This window comes from Polypterus senegalus, chromosome 3 (genome assembly GCF_016835505.1).
Source record: "Polypterus senegalus isolate Bchr_013 chromosome 3, ASM1683550v1, whole genome shotgun sequence".
In the NCBI taxonomy this organism is placed as follows: Eukaryota; Metazoa; Chordata; class Cladistia; order Polypteriformes; family Polypteridae; genus Polypterus; species Polypterus senegalus.
This window is the reverse complement of record NC_053156.1, coordinates 298687731-298706692: the sequence shown is the minus strand read 5'-3', so window position 1 is coordinate 298706692 and position 18962 is coordinate 298687731. Positions and strand designations below refer to the sequence as shown.

The 18962-nt window shown below is 41.6% G+C and overlaps 1 protein-coding gene across 3 annotated transcripts in view; it reads left to right on the top strand.

The window, feature by feature from the left end:
- LOC120526342 (putative helicase MOV-10) overlaps positions 1–18962 on the top strand; it is a 166381-nt gene that overhangs the window by 123026 nt on the left and 24393 nt on the right. For all 3 annotated transcript variants that reach the window (XR_005633117.1, XM_039749497.1, XM_039749496.1), the window contains 4 exons: positions 3149–3257; positions 4584–4701; positions 6485–6676; positions 14452–14526. Coding sequence is in view for 2 of the 3 variants with exons in the window: in XM_039749497.1 (XP_039605431.1) it covers positions 3149–3257; positions 4584–4701; positions 6485–6676; positions 14452–14526 (494 nt within the window). In the remaining variant the exon portion in view is untranslated. The remainder of the gene's footprint in view (positions 1–3148; positions 3258–4583; positions 4702–6484; positions 6677–14451; positions 14527–18962) is intronic.

The following is an 18962-nucleotide window of genomic DNA, read 5'->3' as shown; positions in this document are numbered from 1 at the left end:
TATATTTGACTAATGGTTAAATGTGTTTGATGATCAGAAACATTTTGTGACAAACATGCAAAAGAATAAGAAATCAGGAAGGGGGCAAATAGTTTTTCACACCACTGTGTATATATATATATATATATATATATATATATATATATATTATTGCTTTTATTGTAATCACACAACATTCCATACAAATAGAGATCAATTTTTACAAAATTAGGATTGAAAACAAATCAACCCCCAACCCTGAGAAAGAGAGCATGGCCAGCAGAGTAAAACTTAAAGCCTGTAAAAATAAGTAAATCGATGAATTAATAAGTGAATAAAGATGAATGGAGAAGAAAAAGAAATGGGAAGAGAATCTGCTTCCTCAGTGCTTTAAGAGCTTTTTCTAACATGTTATCGATCAAATCCTGCCAGGTTTTGAAAAAGTTCTTCACAGATCCTCTAAGTGAGAATTACATTTTTTCCAGTTTCAAATAGTATAAAACATCAGTTGCCCACTGACTTAAAAGAGGAGAGTTGGGATTCTTCCAGTTCAGCAAAATAAGTCTACGTGCCAATAGTGAAGTAAAGGCAATCACAGTTTGTTTGTCCTTCTCCACTTGAAGCCCCTCTGTGAGCCCACCAGACACAGCTGTTAGTGGATTAGAAGGGATTGGGACCCCCAAGGCTGTCTGAAAGCCATTTAAAGATTCTGGTCCAGAATGATGTTAATTTGGTGCAGACCCAAAACATGTGACCCGGTGAGGCTGGGACTTGATTGTAACGTTCGCAGGTTGGATCCTGTCCTGGAAACATTTTGGAGAGTTTTAAATGACAGAGATGTGATCGATAAAAGTTGAATAATTGCACGGTTTGCGCATATGAAGCTCGAGTGAATTCTGTGCATGGCTGCCTGCCACTCCTTTTCTGAGATGTTGAGTGAGAGATTCTTTTCCCACTCTACTCTGGGATCTTTGAAAGGGAGGGACTGTAAAATGGATTTCTGTGTTACAGAAATGCTGTCTGAGTCCTCGAGACTTATTAATATTTTTTCCGGCGTAGAGGGAGATGGGAGGTGAGGAAATCTGGGCAGGTTCTGTTTAACAAAGTTTCTAATTTGAAGGCAGTGAAAGAAATGTGTTGCTGGTAAGTTAAATTTGGAGTGGAATTGTTCGTAGGATGTAAAGACGTTGTCTATGTACGGATCTCTAAGTGATTTAAACCCAAATGTTTTCCAGACGTTAAAAACTGCATATGTTTGCGAGGGTTGAAAAATGTGGTTCTCGTGCAGAGGGGCCACAGATAAAAGATTTTCCATCTTGAAGTATTTCCTACATTGGTTCATATTCTGAGTGAGGGAAACACCATTGGGTTGTTAGTATATCGGCGATGACTTGTACTTATTGGGGTGCAAAGTAAGGAATATAAAGAAGTGCCGCAGGATTGTATTTCAATTGCGGACCAGGCCTGTGTACAGTATGTTCATCTATTTGTATCCAGGTTTTTATAGCTTGTATGTTTGCTGCTCAATAATTAAACTGGAAGTTAGGTAGTGCCATGCCGCCTTCTGCCTTAGGTCTTTGTAGGGTCACTCTTTTGATGCGTGGATGTTTTGAACCTCAAATAAATGAGGTTATGGTTGAGTCTAATTTCTTAAAAAAATGATTTATTGATGTATATTGGAATGTTTTGAAATAAAAAAGAGAAGCTTCAGTAATTTTTCTATTATAAAACAAAACTTTGAGAGCAGACTTTTTCCAAGAGATTTTTTCAGGCCCTGCCCTCTTCTCCACCATTTCCGGTTAACGGCCCAAGCCCGCGGTCCTCGCACCTCTCATTCGTGTGAATGTTTTTGTCAGACTCCGTTCCTGCGCTCTCAGCTCTTATAAATGTTTACGTTTTCCTCACTTTAAGTTCCCAATAAAAGAAGACGTATTATGTCTAAATCTTACTGAAGAATTTCATCCCAAAAGGTTATCAACAAAAGGAATGAGTACACGGGCAATCCTAGCACCAAGAAACGATGAAGTGAAGGGAATTAACGTGAAAATTATTGATCGGTTACACTTCAAATTTGTTAAATGCGTATCGATAGACTCTACTGAAACAGTTGGTGGCGATGGTGCGGAAGATGAAAACATCAACTTACAATATCACAAAGAATATACACAGTCTAGTCTTCCACGGGCTGAATTACTGTTAAAAGAAGGACGTATCGTAATGTTATTATGTAAATTATGTCTGAGTGTTGGGCTGTGCAATAGGAGAAGATTAGTTTTATTCAAAATTGGTCAAACAATTCTGACGTGTAAAATTTTAACAGGTGACAAGAATGGTAATGTAGTACATCAAAGGAGATCTCGATATGCCGTTTGTATTAAAACGTTAACAGTTTCCCGTTAGAATAGCTTTTGCAAAAACAATCAACAAATCACAGGGACAAACATTCAAAAAAGTTGATTTATTTATTAGAGAGAAAGAAACGATATTCACTTACGGGCAGTTATACGTTGCATTGTCACGATGAAAGTCCAAACACAGAATCAAAATTCAATGCGAAATTGACAAAAAGTTAATTCCAAATATTGTTTTTACTGAGGTTTTACAGTAAAAGTGCAAGTTTAAAAGTATTTCCGAGTTAATTTCAAAGCCAGACAGAATGAAAACGTACAATGCAACGTGAAAGAGAATTTTCTTTCAAATGATTCTGTTTTACTATTTTTTATTATGGTTAATTACTCTCTCTAATGTAAAATAGTTAGTTCTTTTATGAAAACTATCTGTTTAAATTGTACGTCCGCTTCTCCAGAATCACAAAGCGGCTAACGTGTAGCGCAGGCCCGGGAGTTGGCGAGCGAAGCAAGCAGGGAGGTAAAGCCCTCTAGTTAACCAAAAAGCAAATTATAACACTTAAAAATCCATGTTGCATTTTGCTTTTACTCTTTGGCGTCACAATGGCTACGTTTCCTTCTTTTATTATGTACGGCTGCCACTGGGTTTCTGTTATAACGTCTCGAGTGATGCTGCCGAGTCCCTTCACAAAAGACATGACGAGGTGCTTACTTTGTTTGAGGAGTGTGTCGGCTCCTAAATCTCGAGATTTTGACTAATAAACCCCTGACGTGATGTGTTCCATCCTGTCAGCCATGCCACCTTTTCATTTCTCATGCAGATGTGTCCTTGCTGGAGAGGTTAATGACCCAGAACAGCCTGTATCAGAAGACCGGGGAACACGGGACTTACAACAGTCAGTTTGTGACAAAACTTCTCCGCAACTACAGGTCTGTATGCGGGCATGGGAAAGCTCCTGGATATTTTGTGTGTTTAGCCTCGTTTGTGTTAAACCTGAGGGTCTCTTGGGCTCGGAATTGCTTGTACAGAGTTGGACCCCCTTTTGCCTTCAGAACCACCATGATTCTTCTCTGCAACGATTCAACAAAAAGTGCTGGAAACATTCCTCTGGGGATCTTGGTCCATGTTGACATGATGGCATCACACAGTTGCTGCAGATTTGTTTGGTGGACATCCATGATGCAAATCTCCCTTTCCACCAAATCCCATGGGTGCTCCATTGGTTTGAGATCTGATGACTGTGGAGGCCGTTTGAGTCCAGTGAACTCATTGTCATATCTGAGATGATGGGAGCTTTGTGACATGCCGTGTTATCCTGCTGGAAGTAGCTATCAGAAGATGGGGACACTGCAGTCATAAATGGATGGACGTGGTCAGCAACAACACTTTGGTAGGCAGTGGCATTTAAACGATGCTCGGTTGGTACTGAGGGGCCCAAAGTGTGTCAAGAAAATATCTCCCACACCATCACACCACCACCACCAGCCTGAACTGTTGATACAAGGCAAGATGGATCCCTTGTTGATGATGCCAAATTCTGACCTACCATCCGAATGTCACTGCAGAAACCGAGACTCATCAAACCGGACAATCTTCTGTGGTGAGCCCCATGTGTGAATTGTAGTCTCAATTTCCTGTTCTTAGCTGACTGAAGTGGCCCTCGGTGTGGTCTCCTGTTGTTGTAGCCCACCTGCTTCAAGATTTGATGTGTTGTGTGTTCAAAGAAGCTCTTCTGCATACCTCGGTTGCGTTTCTATCAGATCAAACCAGTCTGGCAGTGGCATCAACGAGATATTTTCGCCCAGAGAAGTGTCGCTCACTGGATATTTTCCCTTTTTCCGGCCATTCTCTATAATCCTTACAGATGGTTGTGTGTGAAAATCCCAGTAGACCAGCAGTTTCTGAAATCCACAGAGCAGCCCGTGTGGCACCAGCAGCTACTGTATCACATGTTCAAAGTCACTTCAGTCACCTTTCTTACACAATTATGATACTCAGTTTGAACTTCAGCAGGTCACCTTGATGATGTCTACATCCTGAAATGTATATTGAGTTGCTGCCCTGTGATTGGCTGATTAGATATTTGTGTGAACAAGCAGTTGAGCCGGTGTACCTAATAAAGTGGCCGGTGAGCGTATGTGTAATTGAGGTCGGTCGGCCTGGACAGACTCCCATTTTCATAACAGAAGTTGCACTTGAATCTTCTGACCTACCGCCATTTTGTTAATTTTATTACGACTCTTTATTTTCAACAGGTCACATCCAGACATCCTCAATATCCCCAATGGGCTCTTCTATGAAGATGAGTTGCAAGTGTGTGCAGATGAGATCATCAGGAATTCCTACTGCAACTGGGAACATCTCCCAAAACCGGTAAGTATCTGCACGTGCATCGGCGTGTTGGCGCCTGGTCATCGACGAGGCTCAGTCTGTGAAGAGTGGGCCAGGATATTCCTTATCTTGTATTTCAGAAGGCATTTGATAAGGTCCCACCTGAGAGGTCGAGTGTCAAACTGAAAGAATTGGGTGCTCAGGGCGAAGTGTGTCAATGGGTGTGAAAGTGGCGACAACACTGGAAGCAGACGGTTATGGCGTGAGGTGCCATGATTCACATCCCTTACTCCGGGTTTTTCCTTGTGATTATTTTTCTACTCGCTTTTCATATTTTTATGTCTTTCGAAACGGCTCATCGTTACTTGTTGTTATTTTTGTTTTGACATTTTGCGTATAGATAGACGTTTCCTGTCAGCAGTCGCCACAGAGAGTGGTCCAAGAAGTTCATTTGAGTTATGTCATTGGCACAATGGGATACAAATCTTCAAGATGGAAGTGCAATTATTTGAGTTTGATAGATTTACGTCGGTGGTTGCCATGGGGAGAAGTCTCAGAAGTTAACACAAATGATATCTTTGGCGCAATGGTTTAAAGATAGGAGAGACTTCAGTTCAATTATCCGAGTTTGACAGATTCCAATGAAAGCCTTTGCGCGTTTATTTTCATTATTACTTCAGTAGACCAGAGCAGCGGGGTCATTATGTAGCGGTTATGATTTCCTTTTTGTGGTATGCTGTGATGCCATCTTTGTTTGCCATCCCAGCAGAGGGGACTGGGCGGTCTCTTGGTCTGGAATCCCTACAGATTTTATTTTTTTTCTCCAACCTCTGGAGTTTTTTTTTTGTTTTTTCTGTCCACCCTGGCCATCGGACCTTACTTACTCTATGTTAATTAATGTTGACTTATTTTTATTTTTTATTGTGTCTTCTATTTTTCTATTCTTCATTTTGTAAAGCACTTTGAGCTCCATTTGTTTGTATGAAAATGTGCTATATAAAGAAATGTTGTTGTTGTTGTTGTTTCCTTTGGCTTCGGTTTTGGGGCTTTTGGCATTTCCCGTTGTCCCAGCAATCCTCCCACAATTCCACAGGATGTGCACCGCATGTGAAGTCAATCCAGCAGCAGGTTAAAGGTCGCTCTAAACAGCCGCTTAGTATTCGAGTTCGGATCTCTTGCTGTTGATTCCGACTGCTGATCTCGATTTCATTTTCCAATTTGTTTTAACAGTAGGATTGACTTTTAGTTCCAGCCTTAGCTTGCCTTTTCACTATCTGTATCTTCTACATTTACGTCTTTGAAAACATTTCATAGTCCAATTATTAATGCACAAAAACGTGTATCACTAATGATAACCATCTGACATGTCATCACCGTGAGTTATGACTATGACATCTTGCATATCAAGACTCAAGAGTATGCTTTTCTAGAAGAGGCCCCGCTAATTTCTGCATGAGACACCGCATCTTATTTCGCACTGTCGTGGTATTGTCATGAATTATGAATTGCACTTTTTTAATAGATTATATTGTTATATTTTGATAAAGTCTGAGTGTTATCTTGCAAAAATTTAGCTCATTACTGTAATGAGAAAATCCAGTGTATGTTAACATTTACTTTTATTAAATTTGCGCGCAGGTTTCTACTGTCCTCACATACCGGTAGCCGCATTTGACGTAACTGGTAACCGCGTGGGGTTGGTCAGCCGTAGAACACTCACCTCTAAGGCCGACTGTGCAGCCAGTGAGCAGAAGCCCTTTAGACGGCTGCTGAACGTACCTTCTGTAAGCACTGGTATAATCTCTCCTATCTGGTTCCTATCCAGGGTTTTCCCGTCATCTTCAAAGGGGTAATGGGGCAGGACGAAAGGGAGGAGAACAGCCCCTCGTTCTTCAATGTTGCTGAAATTGAGGAAGTTGTCACATATCTGAAGAAGATTCTGCAAACCCAGGGCAAGAAAGGGATCTCCCAAATCTCTCCAAAGGAGATCGGTATCATCACTCCATACAGGAAGCAGGTAAGAAAGGGGTGGTGTGGGAATCATTCCTCCATCACTTTGGATGTGCCTCCCTGAAGCATTGGTTACTTTCTGTATGTTGTCATTTTTAATGTTTCTTGGCCCAAGAAGTTCAATAATGAACTTGTAAAATGTTTACGTTTCTTAACACTAGAGTCCCTGAAGTCTGCGAAAAAAGTCGTAATGCTGGGCCACCTTAAATTGCCTCACACCTCCTCATCAGTGTCTTTGTTTTACAAATGTGTTGATTGGCATTGGCAGAGAGGTGAAAAAGAGAGTGCAGGCAGGGTAGAGTGGGTGGAGAAGCGTGTCAGGAGTGATTTGTGACAGACGGGCATCAGCAAGAGTGAAAGGGAAGGTCTACAAGATGGTAGTGAGACCAGCTATGTTATATGGGCTGGAAACGGTGGCACAGGAGACAGAGCTGGAGGTTGCAGAGTTAAAGATGCTAAGATTTGCATTGGGTGTGACGAGGATGGACAGGATTAGAAACGAGGACATTAGAGGGTCAGCTCAGGTTGGGAGACAAAGCCAGAGAGGCGAGATTGTGTTGGTTTGGTCATGTGCAGAGGAGAGATGAGGGGTATATTGGGAGAAGGGTGCTAAGGATAGAGCTGCCAGGGAAAAGGAGAAGAGGAACTCCTAAGAAAGGGTTTATGGATGTGGTGAGAGAGGACATGCAGATGATGGGTGTGACAGAACAAGATGCAGAGGACAGAACGATATGGAAGAAGATGATCAGCTATGGCAACACCTAACGGGAGCAGCCGAAAGAAGAATAATATCGTTATTTGGAATCCATACATTTCACGTGTGTTCCGTGTCTACAATGATCTGTGTAAATGTAGGAATAACAGGAAATGCGAGGTAAGAAATCTTGAACACATAACTAAAACATAAACTTGATTTTCATGTTATGACAAAATGTTGATGTGAATTGTAAAATGTGTGAAGACTGAAGTCCAAATATCAAAAACACTTTTACAAAAGATCTAACAAAAACAAGTGCGCTTTTAATCAAGAATGTAACCGGAGTAAATAAAGCTGGATTAGGACACGTGGTGAATGGGTCAGCTTGGTTGGTGCAGAAGTTGCGGGTTCGATCAATGGGTCTTCCTGGCATTTACCGTTTTGAGTAGTGAGCTGCTATTATTATTAATAGAATATAATAAAAACATACATTTGACTTGAGTCTCTAATATCCTGTGTAAATTTATGGTACTTGTAAACGATGTTACTTTTCCTCGCACACGGACATTCACATCAACATTTGAACGATTTTTCTATGCAAGAATAAAATTGAATAAAAAAGTGTCCTGTTGATGTGAATGTCCATGTGCGAGGAAAAGTAACATCCACCATTAACACTGTGGTGTCTGTTTGCTCAATATGACGCCAAGAAGAGATAACTGAGCTACGTTTGAGTGTCTGCTTTCTTCCCTTCAGCGCTAACTTTTACAAGTTCCATAAATTTACACAGGATGTTACAAACTCAGATAATATGAATGTTTTTATTATATGATAATAATAATAATAATAGAAGCTCACTACTCAAAGCTCTAAATGCAGAGACAATGTGGGATTCAAACCTATCACCTCGAGGTTAGTAAGGAGGATCCGTGAAAGAGCAGCATTACCACTGTGACAACTGGTTGAAAATGAAATTGGTAAACACACACGTGTACCGCTTCTCAAGCCGGCTCGATTATAATATGTGCTGTCGTCCTAGAGTGGCAGCAAAGGAAAATAAAAAAGAAATAACCTGGCGTATTATTGTAGTATTTCCCTCTACTTACCCTTTACCTGTTTTCTTTAGGGGTAAGTGTACTCGTCAAGTTCGTTAGCGTGTTGGTCTGCTGTTGCACTTTAAGATGAACACACACATACATAGCTATACGCATACACACAGAAACTTAACAGTGCCCCATGAATGACACACACACACAGCTGGTTAACCTCTAGCATTTTAAACCACACAAGTGCTTTAGGAATAACACAGCCTGTCACTCTCTCAGCACTTCAAAAGACTTACTTATTATCGGCACGAACAACATACAATGTTTTAACATCTCAGACTTCATATTACTTTTGGCCTGTAAGAATACATTTAAACATACAAAGGCTCAGCACTCTTGACTATCGGCCATTTATAAGCCAAGAATGCCTTACTTTACATACTGTTTCCTACTATTGGGTGGAGCTCTCACCCTCAACCTTAGTAAACCTCGCAGCACGGAGCGTATGGCAAACCTCCGGCTGCACTAGGTGCTCAGGGAAATCTAACATATTACTTCAATCACTCTAGACATTAAGACAAAGCATAGAAAGTTAAAAGCAGCATGGTATTTATTACAGGAATAATAATAATACCACTGGAACAAAGAATAACAGAAGATAGAACTGATAGAATAGTCTGGATATATATAGTCATTAGAAAAAGCTTACAAAACAGATGACAAGGAAGATGTCGCAGGGCGGTGTTTGATTTAGCAATCGATGTTCATGAAAATGCTGTTAACTGATGATCGGATGAAAAATGGTCATACGTGTCTTTGTTTTCTTTTCTGACGTTGCTCTTCTGTCATCGCTTTTTCTCTTCTTAGTTGTTTTCAAATGAGTCATATTTATTATAAAATTTCATGCCGTGGTTTCACAAAACATGATTGTTGCATGCACCTGATTGGCTGGCTGTCAATATGATGGATGAATTTTGCTCAAACTCTTCAATCTATTTTTTCCCAGACTGTAAACCAAATTGTTGTCCCAGATGTCCATCCATAAAGTAATCAATATCCTGAGATATCGGCTCAGTCTTCCTTTACCAGGCTGTAATACTAATTTAGCACTATGCTGTGAACAAGTGTTATAAAAGTGAGGTGTAAAGGAAGAGGATATGCCTTTTATATTATAACTAGCAAAATACCCGCGGTTTGCAGTGGCGAAGTACTGCCTTAAAATTTTTATTAAGAAGAAAATTAAACCTTTTTAAACTGAGGGAAAATATACCAATAATTATTTGTTAAGGATCTCTTTGTATACCACATTGTCAGTTCGGCCCTCTGGTTGTAACATGACCAAGCTGTGCGCTGAGCTTACTCTTGAACATGTAACGTACAGTTGGCCGTGTGAACAGTAATCTTGTTTCAAATCTCACAGCTTGGATTGCTGCTGTCATAATCGGTTTGAGTTTTATGGTTTGTTTCAATTACGTTAGTATTTGTAGGACTTGTGTTGAAGTGAAATTCGGCATCTGTCAAGCGTTGTAAGCATACAACCAGTTTCATCGATAACTTCACATCCAGCTTTTGAGAGATTAAACATTTCTAAACATCAAAGTGTCCACTACTGAAATGGTCACCTGTGAATCTAAGATGTTTAAGAGGCATTGGCGGTTGTCGAAAGGTGTAAAATATTTGGCCATTTCTGTGCACTTGAAAGCAACAACCGCACAATTCAGCGGCAGCCATCAACTCACATCCAGAACCATAGGTGAAGGGCTTAAGCATTTCACTCTTCTAGTGCTCCTGTGTAGTCTAATTATCTCCTGTACCGTCATCAGTCCACAACTTGAACCTGTCCCAGTCATTCAATACATAAGACACAATGTTCCTCCGGATATCAAGAGTGAGCCTGATATGGCCATGCAATATGTAACACAGAGAATGGAAAAGATAGGTGCCATCTCCGGGCATGGAAACCACTCGGTAAGTGACAGTTCTTTGATCGATGGTGATTACTTCGATAGACATGTTAATGCGGGTACGGTTGGAATGATAAAGGAAATGGGTACCTGAACAATGTAAAGAAAGTCTAAAATACCTATACAATAACTATAATCGTAATAAATGAACAATAAAACAGAGGAGAAGCCGTGGATTAAATAAAAAGGCTGTAGTTATCAGCAGGGAGACGTGAATCCAGTGGCGAAGCAAGGAAGGGAATGTAGAGACTGGAGCAACGGACGGCTTTATAGAGGCAGGCAGCCAACAACTTGGGAGGCGTTTGGATGAGGGACCCAACGCCGCCTCACACGGAGACCGAGCTGCAGGCTATGGACGTATATATGTATGTAAGTAGGATTCAGTTAGTGTTGGGAACCCACGTACCAAATTTCTTGAAGATGGGCTCATAAGTAACAGACCGTTGAAAAGTTCAATATGGCGGCCGACAGTGGCATCATACTACCGAAATAAGTACGTACATTGGTTTCGACCATTATGATAATGCGTAGCATTTCAAAATGAAACCTGCTTAACTTTTGTAAGTAAACTGTAAGGAATGAGCCTGCCAAATTTCAGCCTTCTACCTACATGGGAAGCTGGAGAATTAGTGGTGAGTCAGTGAGTGAGTGAGGGCTTTGCCTTTTATTAGTATAGATGCCTATACAAGTATCCTGCATCTGAATTCATCTTGTTGGGATTGAGCAAAATATAATATAAAAATATAGAGAATAATTTGTAGATTTTATACACCGTAATATACGGGGAGCGAGCGACCAACACTACATCCCTACTACACCATCCCAAGTACAGAAACACACCAGTGAATGCAGAGTTAAGTTAAAAATGATTATTGTAAGAAATGACACACACTTAACAAAACCCCTCTATGCATATTATCGAGCTGCAGTGCTTCACACCCCACACAAATCACGGCACAAAACACTCAACCACATACTCAGCCACTAATACATAAATATGAGAACAAGAAAAAGAAAAATGAAACGTATTCGTAGTCCTTTAAATATTCTCTGTTGGGGATGACTGTCTACAGTCTGTAGTGGGAAATGATGCACCGAACTGCACCTCCTGTTCCGGGAAACGTACAGATCAACAGTCCCTTGTGCTGGCCCGTCAGGTCTTCTTCCGAATGTCTTCACCAGAAAGGGAAAATAATTTGTCCTGAAATGAGCCCGGGTTCACCTGACGCTTTCCATCCCTCTTGCCTTTTCCTGCTTCTCCTTTGGCTCTGCGCTCCTTCCCTCCTTTTCCCCGCCTCCCATTTACATACCGTTGGCTCCTCCCCCTACAGTCTGTTGGGCCCTCCAAGCCAGGTGCTCCCCTCCCCTTGTACCATTGGCTGGCCTTACAAATTAAGCCATTCCACCATTAGCAGGGATGGGGAAAGGGGCAAACTCACAGTGACAAACACACACATATTCCAGACAACAATTACACACGTATGTGAACGTCTTTATGATAGTTGGGCTTTAGCGACATGTCAATTGAACAATTTTGTTTTTCTTCGGTTTTACTCTTGAATAAAAGCGTACTTGTTCTGTTACACTTTTTCTGAAAGTGTTTCTTGGTTATTTCTGCTTCAGTCTTCTCACATCCTACACTTCATTTCAAAATGATGTCATTATTACTATAACACAGGAAAACATTTTCTGTTTTAGCCGTGTGTTCAGTATTTCTTGCCTCGCATTTCCTCTGTCATCCTATATTTGCACAGATCGTTGTAGACACGATACCCTCATAAATTGTGTGCATTTCAAATCACGATATTTTGTTACCTATATAATTCCTTACAAACGCATCGCCAGCTAAACACTTCAACACACACTTGAGCTGTGAGGATTGCGGCCTGGCGATGCCTTCATCTGACTGAATTTTTATAGCAGGCTGCATTCTGCTAATCCACACATTTGCAAAACAATAGAGGGCTAACGGCGCAGCGATAAGGAGCTACGAGCTTCTTGGCGCGTATCAGGAAAATTTAAGGAGGTCAGGGACAACGAAAAAAATTGTAAGCTTCAGGGATTCCAGAGTTAACTGTTGTTCTGTGAAGCCATTTTGTTTTCCACTTGTGTACCCGGTGTTAGCGTTGGTGGTGATGTTTTACAGAGCTGTCTGGGACGGTACATCACATGATATCGTCGGCACAGCCATATAAAAGGTCAGCACAAACAATCCCATAGTATTCAAGGATGGATAAAAGCTGTGCTAATTATCGATACTTTCATTGGTGTGTTTCTGGTTAGAAGACCCCAGTTCTTTGGGAATTTTGACTTCGATTTTTTTTGGCACGCACATGGGATAATTGAAAAATTAGATTTCTGTTCCTGGTTAACCAACCTTAGGATGGCATAGTTTTCATCTCTTCTCCTTGTCCTTTCACTGCAAATGCATAACTGCGACCGGCGTCATTGAAACAGTACAGTAGTCCTATGACTAAGTTAGGTTGCAGCAAACTGACAGGTAAACATTTTTAGCAGTACCAGGAGATGCATGATGAAAACATCTCACTATTATATATCTCACTATTATATAAAAAAAATCCTGGGGTGAGACATGATTTTCTCAGAGAGACACTTTCATGACCCGCGAAACGAGACATTGTGCCAAGAGATTTAAGCACAACCCGGGGCCGGAAATAAAAGACAAAGAGTAGACGACAAAGTAGAACATCGTAAAGAATTCATAAACGTTGGCGCGATACACATGCAGAGCAGGTTAGAGATAAAGGAAGCAAGAAAATTCAAAAGTCTCAAAAAAATGATAATAAAGATCAGATTAGTGCAAACAAATGGAAATTATTACTCAGTGAAATAATGGAACAGCGAAAAGATATCGAATATATTGTTCGGCTTTACACTTTAAGTCAGAGATTTGTAGATCGTCTAATTCGTGTTGCCATCAGGGAAAAGTAGTGTTTCTTCTCAATGAAGAGGCATATCCGCGAGACTTAAAAGATTTGTGGTTTGGTGAAAGTGAAATCCACATACGCGAGCGGTAGAGACCTGAAGTGGCTGGGCCCGAGGGTTGGCGAGCGAAGCAAGTGGGTGTAAAAGAAAAGAACAAGCTTGGAACTGACTAACAGAAACAGAAGACAAAATGTGAGGCAAAAATCGAGATTGAAAGAACAAGCAAGTGGTGAAAACCGAACTAAACAACGTGAGAATATTTAGAGCAAAGGTGTTTTTGGTATCCGCAGATCAGATTAGGAAACAAACCCCTAGACGTATTTTTATCCCGATGCGTTTCAATTACAAACAGGTCATGACCTCTGAGGTCACGCCCACGGATACCCGGGGAAGCAGGGACTCAAAATGGTGGCTTTTCAGGACCTGAAATGGCATCCAAGACCTGAGAGAAAAAAATGATAGAAACAGAATCCTCGACCTCACAAACAAACCCCCAATTCAAGTACAAATGAAAATGATCGAAGCAACAGCAAAACCATATGACGACTCCCTAAAGCCTATCAGAATGGGCGGTGGTCACTTTGTCCTACAGGCCACCCTCTGTACCCCCTCGAGTGCTGTAAATTCAGACAGGCTGGTTGTGCCTCTGCGGTTTTTCCTCTTCAAGTCCACAGCCAACTCCGCCAACGGGTGCCATCGATGTGAGAGGGTAGCTTCATCGGTGTTCCCAGAATGCTCCAGGAATGTTCAGAGGTGTTTGAAATTAGGGTAACCGCAATGTTGACTTGTCAATTCGTGGTTTTTGGTTGAGATTTTGGTATTAAGGACTTTTGGTTAACATTTTGACAGATCTGTTTGACCTTTGGTAATCTCCATTATAGATTCTCCATCTCTTACTGAGTGTGTGTCCTCATTCATAACCAGACTCCATCCCTGCAGGCTTAGAATCTCATTGAGGGCAACAAACAAAATAAAACAAAACCATACCAATGGTTAAGGAATTGACGAAACACTAAAAGCATTTCAAAGTAAAATGTAAACGGGCGCGAGGCGCCACGCATACCATGCATGCCAAGTTCAATGCTCCGCAAGTAGCACTCAGTAACTTTGTCATTGTTCTTACCCCAAGGTGGAGAAGATACGCACAGCCATAAGAACTATTGACAAGGAGCTGAAGAATATGAAGGACATCCAGGAATTAAAGGTGAGAGAATGGAACCATCTTGTTCGTTTTCAGCTATCTGCATATTTACGGCTTTGTGCGGCTGTAATGGGTAGGATGTAACCCAGATGACATGATCCTCTGTTGTGGTTTATTTGCTTGTTTTATCCAAAGAGTAAACAGCAGGAATTCATCTATGATGGCAACACCTCATTACACCCTACAAGTCTGAGAGGTGAAGGTCCGTCTGTGCTGTAATGGCACCCACAGAAAGTCGTCAGACCCATTCACTTTGTTCACATTTTGTTATGTTGCAGCCTTGCGTTAAAATCATTTACGTTCATTGTCCCCTCATCAAACACCACTGAAAACCCCGGAATGACAAAGCAGAAACGGGGATTTCAGATTTTTTTTTTTTTTTCAATTTATTAAAAGTTAAAAAAAAAAAAGTGAACTCTCACCTTGACACAAGTAGTGGGACCCTTTGCTTTGATGGTTGAAATTTGGCTCAGGCGAATCCCCTTCTGCTGATCATTGTTGAGATGTTTCTACACCTTATTTCATGCCCATCAGTCCAGTCAACTGAACTGACCAAAGATTAGGACAGACACACAGCTGACTGTAGAAGGTCCCACAATTGAGGAAAAAGTCATGAGGTCCAAGGAATTAGAACATTAGAACAATCTGGACGACAACAGGCCATTCAGCCCAACAAAACTCACCAGTCCTGTCCACTTATTTCATCCTAAATAACGTCAAGTTGACTTTTTAAAGTCCCTAAACTCTTACTGTCCACCACACTACTTGGTTGCTTATTCCATGTGTCTGTGGTTCTCTGTGTGAGGAAGAACTTCCTAATGTTTGTGCAAAATTTACCTTTTAACAAGTTTCTAGCTGTGTCCCCGTGTTCTTGATGAACTCATTTTAAACTCACTGTCTCGATCCACTGGACTAATTACCTTTATCATTTTAAACACTTCACTCAGGTCTCCTCTTAATCTTCGTTGTCTTAAACTGTAAAGGCTCAGCTCTTTTAATCTTTCCTCATAACTCAATCTCTGTAGTCCTCTAATCAGCCCAGTCGCTCCTCTCTGGACCTTCTCTTGTGCTGTTATGTCCTTTTTGTAGCCTGGAGACCAAACCTGCACCCAGGACTCCAGATGAGGCCTCACCAGTGTGTTATAAAGACTGAGCAGAACCTCCTGTGACTTGTACTCCACACATCAAGGCGCTATATAACCTGACATTCTGTTAGCCTTCTTAATGGCTTCTGAACACTGTCTGGAAGTCGATAGCTTAGAGTCCACTACGACTCTTCTCATAAGGTGTACTCTCGATTTTCGGACCCCCCATTCTGTATTCAAACCTCACATTTTTACTTCCTATGTGTAATTCTTTACATTTACTGCCATTAAAGCCTGTCTGCTGTCCAAGTCCTTCTGTGATGATATAACAGATTCCAAATTATCTGGTAATCCACCTTTCTTGGTATCATCTGCAAACTTAACCTGATTTTTACTTATATTCCTATCTAAATCATTTATAGATATTAAAAATAGCAGCTGCCCCAACACTGCCCACTGCTGGTCACCACTCTGAACATCAGCCAGTTCTAAAGAGGTTCCTCACACCCTTATCACCCGCCGCTTACTGTGTCTGAGTCAATTCTGCACCCATCCACACCCTGAACTCCCACTTCTTTTAGTTTGATGCCCAACCTCTCATGTGGCACCTTATCAAATGCTTTCTGAAAGTCCAGATAAATAATATCATAAGCTCCACTTTGATCGTATGCTTTTGTTGCCTCCTCATAGAATTCCAGCCTGTTAGTAAAACACGACCTCCCTCTTCTGACCTCACGCTGACTGTTCCTAATAACTTCTGTCCTTGCCAGGTGTTGCTCAATCTTATCCTTAATAATTCCTTCCATTAATTTTCCTCTGATGTTTCATGTTAAGCTTACTGGCCTGTAGTTGCTTGGCTCTGCCCGGTCACCCTTTTTATACAATGGCATGATATTTGCCATTTTCCAGTCCTTCGGAATTGTCTGCAGGGATCAGAGACAGGATTGTGTGGAGCCATAGATCAGGGGAAAAGACTACAAAAATGTCTGCAGCATTGACGGCTTCCAAGAGCCCAGCGGCCTCCATAATTGGTAAATGGGATTAGTTTGGACCAACCACAACTCTTCTTGAGGCAGCCAGGGGAGAGGGGTCTTGGTAATGGAGGTGACCAAGAACCCAATGGTAACTCTGGCTGAGCTCTGGAGAGCCTGTGTGGAGATGGAGAGACACTTACAGGTGGTCAACCACCCCTGCAGTGCTTCACTAATCTGGGCTTTATGACCGAGTAGCCAATCAACATATGGAAGACCTTCTTGGAGTCTGCTAAAAGGCACCTATAGGGGACTCTCAAACTTTGAGAAACAAGATTCTTTGGTGTGATGAGACCAAGATTGAGCTGTCTGGCCTCGATTGTAAGTGTCAGGTCTGGAGGAAACCAAGAATGGCCTGTGTGTGCTGATTGGCCCGTTCTTATCGTGGAACTCCAACGCACCCACCGGTAGTGGTATCCCGACTGCGCCTTTGGGCAGTTTGTGTGTCTAATCTCCGACACTTCATCACCGAGTCAGAAGAGGGAGATATTGTAGTGAATGGCGTCAGGACTAAACGATTGCTAATTATGTCCTGATATGTAAACCCAATGAATTTCTGGAAATGAGCATCAAGGGTTTATATCCTGTACAGTCGAAGTCAGAAGTTTCCATCCAATTCTTTACATTTCATTTTCTAAGCCCTCCACAGATTTCATACTAACAAACTATAAATTGGGCATATCGTTTAAGACATCAACTTTGTGCAGGGCAGAAGTCATTTTATTCCAATAATGTTCACAGAGCTTAGAATATTTCACTTTTCTTGACTAGATCACAATTCCAGGGGGTCACAAGTTTCCATGCACTTTGTTAACAAAGCCTTTAAACAGCTTGGAAAATTCCAGATGATGACGTCAACAATTAGCTCCTGATAGCCAATTAGCCAAACTGGAGTCACCATGTGGATGGATGTTGAGGCCTACCATCAAACTCACTGCCTCTTTACTGGACACAATGGGAAAAATTCAAAAGAAATTAGCCAAGACCAAAGAAAAAAAATGGTGGACCTCCACAAATCAGGTTCATCCTTGGGAAGAATTACCAAACACCTGAAGGTTCCACGTTCATCTGTACAAACAATGAAACACAAGTATAAACACCAAGGGCTCACACAGCCGTCACACCACTCAGGAAGGAGACACTTTTTGTGTCTTCTAGAGAAGAATGGACTTTGACACCAAGAGTGCAGATCAATCCCAGAACATAGGAAATGGACCATGTGAAGATACTGGAGAAAACAGGTAGACAAGTAGGGAAATCAACATGACCTGAAAGGCTGATCAGCAAGAAGCCACTGCTACAAAGCCACCATCAAAAAGCCAGACTGCAGTTTGCAGTGGCACATGGGGGCAAATATCTAACCTTGTGGAGAAATGTCCTCTGGTCTGATGAATCCAAGATTGAACTGTTGGGCCATAATGATCATCGTTATGTTCGGAGGAGAAAAGGGTGAGTCTTTAAAGCTATCCCAACCATCAAGCGTGGGAGTGGGAGCATCATGTTGTTGGTTGGCTTTCCTGCAGGAGAGACTGGTGCACTTCACAAAATAGATGGCATCATGAGGAAGGAAAATGATGGAGATACACTGCAGCAACATCTCAAGAGCTCAGCAAGGAAGTTGAAGTTCTTGCACAAATTGGTCTTCCAAATGGACGACGACCCCAAGTAGACCTCCAAAGTTATGGCAAAATGGCTTCAGGACAACAAGGTCAAGGTATTGTTGTGAACATCACAAAGTTCTGACCTCAGTCAAGCTGAAAAAGTATGCGCAATCAACGAGGCCTACAAACCTGTCCCGGTTACACCAGGTCTGTCTGGAGGGATGGGCCAAAATTCCAGCAGCATATTGTAAAAGAAGCTTGTGTAGGGCGACCTAAAACATTCGGCTCAAGTTAATACGACCAAATATGAACGGAGTGACCCACTGGAATTGTGATATCGACAATAGAAAGTGAAATACGCTGAGGTCTCTGAACATCGGTGGACAAAAATTGACTTTGGCCCTGCACAGAGTAGTCTTCAACAAATTTATAGTTTGTTAGTATAAAATCTGTGGCGGGGTTATAAAGTGAGTTTTAAAGAATTCACCCAAAGTTGTATGGAAACTTCTGACTTCAACTGTATGTACGTGGGCGAGTCAAAAATGATCTTCACTCCGGTGATATGAAACCTTCTGAAGGCAGCACGGTCTGATCAGCGCTTTCCAGACGAAGTCCCAGTCCCCCCCAGGCACTGCTGTGCTACGTCCGACCATTTGTAACAGAAACAATGGCTGCCCCACTTCTGGGATTTTCAAGGGCCCAAAATCAGGAAAAACGGTTCA